Here is a 2,896-nt window from a genome sequence, read left to right as displayed (position 1 = left end):
TTGGACACAGGATCTGACACATATTTTGACTAATCCAATCCAATCCAATCCAATTTTATTTATAGAGCACGTTTAAAACAACAAAGTTGACCAAAGTGCTGTACAATTAGGCAAAGCAAAACATAATACAATACAATACAGTAATAAAAACATAATAATAAAATCAAACAATCAAGAGTACACATTATTCACGGTTTAAAAGCCAGGGAATAGAAATGAGTTTTAAGATGTGTTTTAAAAACAGGTAGTGTTGGAGCCAGCCTGACGTGGCTAGGAAGCTGGTTCCACAGTTTCGGAGCAATTACTGAGAAGGCTCGGTGCCCTCTTCTCACACACCTTGCCTTGGGGATGACAAGGAGCATTTGATCTGCTGACCTCAGTGACCTAGAGGGAGCATAGGGTTTTAGGAGATCGGAGACATAAACTGGCGCTGATCCATTTAAAGATTTAAAAACAAACAATAAAATCTTAAAATGGATTCTAAAACGTACTGGGAGCCAATGGAGTGCAGCTAAAATGGGAGTGATGTGTTCATATTTCCGGGTTCCTGTTAAAAGACGTGCGGCAGCATTTTGAACAAGTTGAAGGCGGGAGAGGGAGGCTTGGGTGATGCCGGCATAGAGGGCATTACAATAGTCAAGGCGAGTTGTAATAAAAGCATGTATCACTCGTATCACTAATGGTCAAGATTACATTTTTCCACTGAGCAAGCGGGCATGCAGGCTCTATTAGCTCAATGGTAAAAATGTCAGCCCTTAATTGCGCAGGAAACCGGGTTCAAATTCAGGATAGCACCGTAGAAGTTTAGTTTAGTGCAGCTTTAAGTTTGCTCCATAGGCCTACTGCTTGATTTCAATTATCTTAATCTTTAATTAATATTTATAATATAAAATCAAGTTACTTGTTTAGTTTATGTGTCACCATTGCTACCTCTGTTTTGTGTCTCACTGGAAAATTTGCTGCCTTAAACTGCCTTAAATTTGGCCTCATTTAGAACAAAGTTGGATTGTCAATCGATAAACGCTGCCAGGAAAATAAACTTCAGAAATTCAATTAGGTCTACTAACGGTATAGAATTTGCTGTCTGTGGGATTTTAACCGTCAAAGTGAACTTCCTTAATTATCCCAATTAGTTTTAGACATTTTTAAGTGTTTGAGTCTATTTGCAGCCTTTGTCACTCATGCCTTAATCCCTTGGTGTCCTTAACTCTTGTTGCCATATTGTGTACACTGCAATAAAATGGTTTTACTTCTAAATTAGTTGACAGACATGTTGCCATCATTTTTAGTCCTTCCTTTCTTCCAGTATGTACATACCGGTAAATTAAAGTACATTACAATTCTATTCTATTCAATTTTCTATTGTTTTAGTTCAGTGTGTGTGTGTGTGTGTGTGTGTGTGTGTGTGTGTGTGTGTGTGTGTGTGTGAGAGAGAGAGGGAGAGAGAGAGAGCTACTCTAAGTGGTTTATTCCAGGTCTCTAGTTTTAGGCTGACATCTGCTGGGACTTGGAGAAAAGTATGTCAAAAGCCATACAGTCAATGATGAAAATCACTCCCCAGAGGGAAGTGAGCGGTGTTGCTACACCACTATTATTTGATAATGACGTATGATGATGATGATGATGATGAATAATAGACACTGAAACACTCATGTGGGCCAACCAATAGGGAGCCCGAGGGAGGGGAGGGTCACATCTCATTCAGTACAATGCCAGAATGCACTTGGTGAGCTACTCAAACTCACACTGTTTCTTCAGGAACAGTATTTTCTAGTTCATTATGACATCATACATACGTCATAGATACATCATGGCGGTCTGGCCACATGAAGTATACAGTCCACATGGGAGCTAAGCCGCTATTAGACCCCGCTTGATGATTGATGGTGATGTTAGCTTGATGTCATTGGTTAACTTAGTATATTTAAACCTGTCAAGTGTCATTTTCTTCATGACAAATCAAAAACCTTTTTGGTTTTAAAGTGTTTACATGACAGTTTAACATGTCTTCCTCCCTTTTGAAAACGACCTTTTTCGCAGCCAGTAAGATAAAGATGTCGCCAACGACGACGAGAGCCGCGTTGACGCTGACCCCGGCGGCCGTGAACAAGATCAGGTCACTGCTCCGGGACAGGGCCGAGTACGTCGGCCTGAAGGTCGGGGTGAGGACCCGCGGCTGCAATGGACTGACCTACACGCTGGACTACACCAAAGAGCCGGACAAGTCTGACCAGGAGGTGACGCAGGACGGCGTCAAGGTGTTCATCGACAAGAAGGCCCAGCTGACCCTGCTGGGGACCGAGATGGACTTTGTGGAGTCGAAGCTCTCCAGCGAGTTTGTCTTCAACAATCCCAACATCAAGAGCACGTGTGGCTGTGGCGAGAGCTTCAATATCTGACCGCATTATACACTAGTCTGAATGAATGTGATGTACAGAGCGTGATGTGCACGTGATGTACAGTACACGATGCACGACAAGATGAATTGTGTAGACTAGTCCATGCCCATTCGGGGATATGACATACCCAATCCCTATACCTCCCTCTCTCTCTCTCTCTCTCTCTCTATCTCTATGTGTGTGTGTGTGTGTGTGTGCTGTGTGTGTGAGATGTCCCCTGTGCACCCTTTATGCGATTAACTCTATTTTGACACTGCACCTTCCAGCGATCACATGAGCGTGCAATATCTGAGGACGCATTCCGTCAATTTCGTCCTCAAATTTTGAGGATGCAAAATCTAGAATTTATTAGTTAAAAGATGGCACATGACTTCCCTTTCCTAAATATTGAGGAATGTGGGATGACGGTAGATCTGAGATTATTAATTGAATGTGAAGAAAAGAACTACGACTCATAATATTTGAAAACTATTGGGCAAATATTGCCTTATTGGCGA

General features: G+C 42.0%; 1 protein-coding gene across 1 annotated transcript; it reads left to right on the top strand.

Moving 5' to 3' along the window:
- Window positions 1-2,054: 2,054 nt before the first annotated feature.
- LOC308311946 (iron-sulfur cluster assembly 1 homolog, mitochondrial-like) lies at window positions 2,055-2,399 on the top strand (the record flags this gene model as incomplete). The annotated part of the gene is made up of 1 exon (XM_080758757.1): window positions 2,055-2,399. The coding sequence occupies one exon, from the start codon at window positions 2,055-2,057 to the stop codon at window positions 2,397-2,399; it is 345 nt and encodes a 114-aa protein (XP_080614883.1).
- Between the last annotated feature and the right edge of the window lie 497 nt (window positions 2,400-2,896).

Source organism: Protomyctophum bolini (genome assembly GCF_963924005.1).
Source record: "Protomyctophum bolini genome assembly, chromosome: 3".
Taxonomy (NCBI): domain Eukaryota; kingdom Metazoa; phylum Chordata; class Actinopteri; order Myctophiformes; family Myctophidae; genus Protomyctophum; species Protomyctophum bolini.
This window is presented reverse-complemented; position numbering and strand designations above follow the sequence as displayed.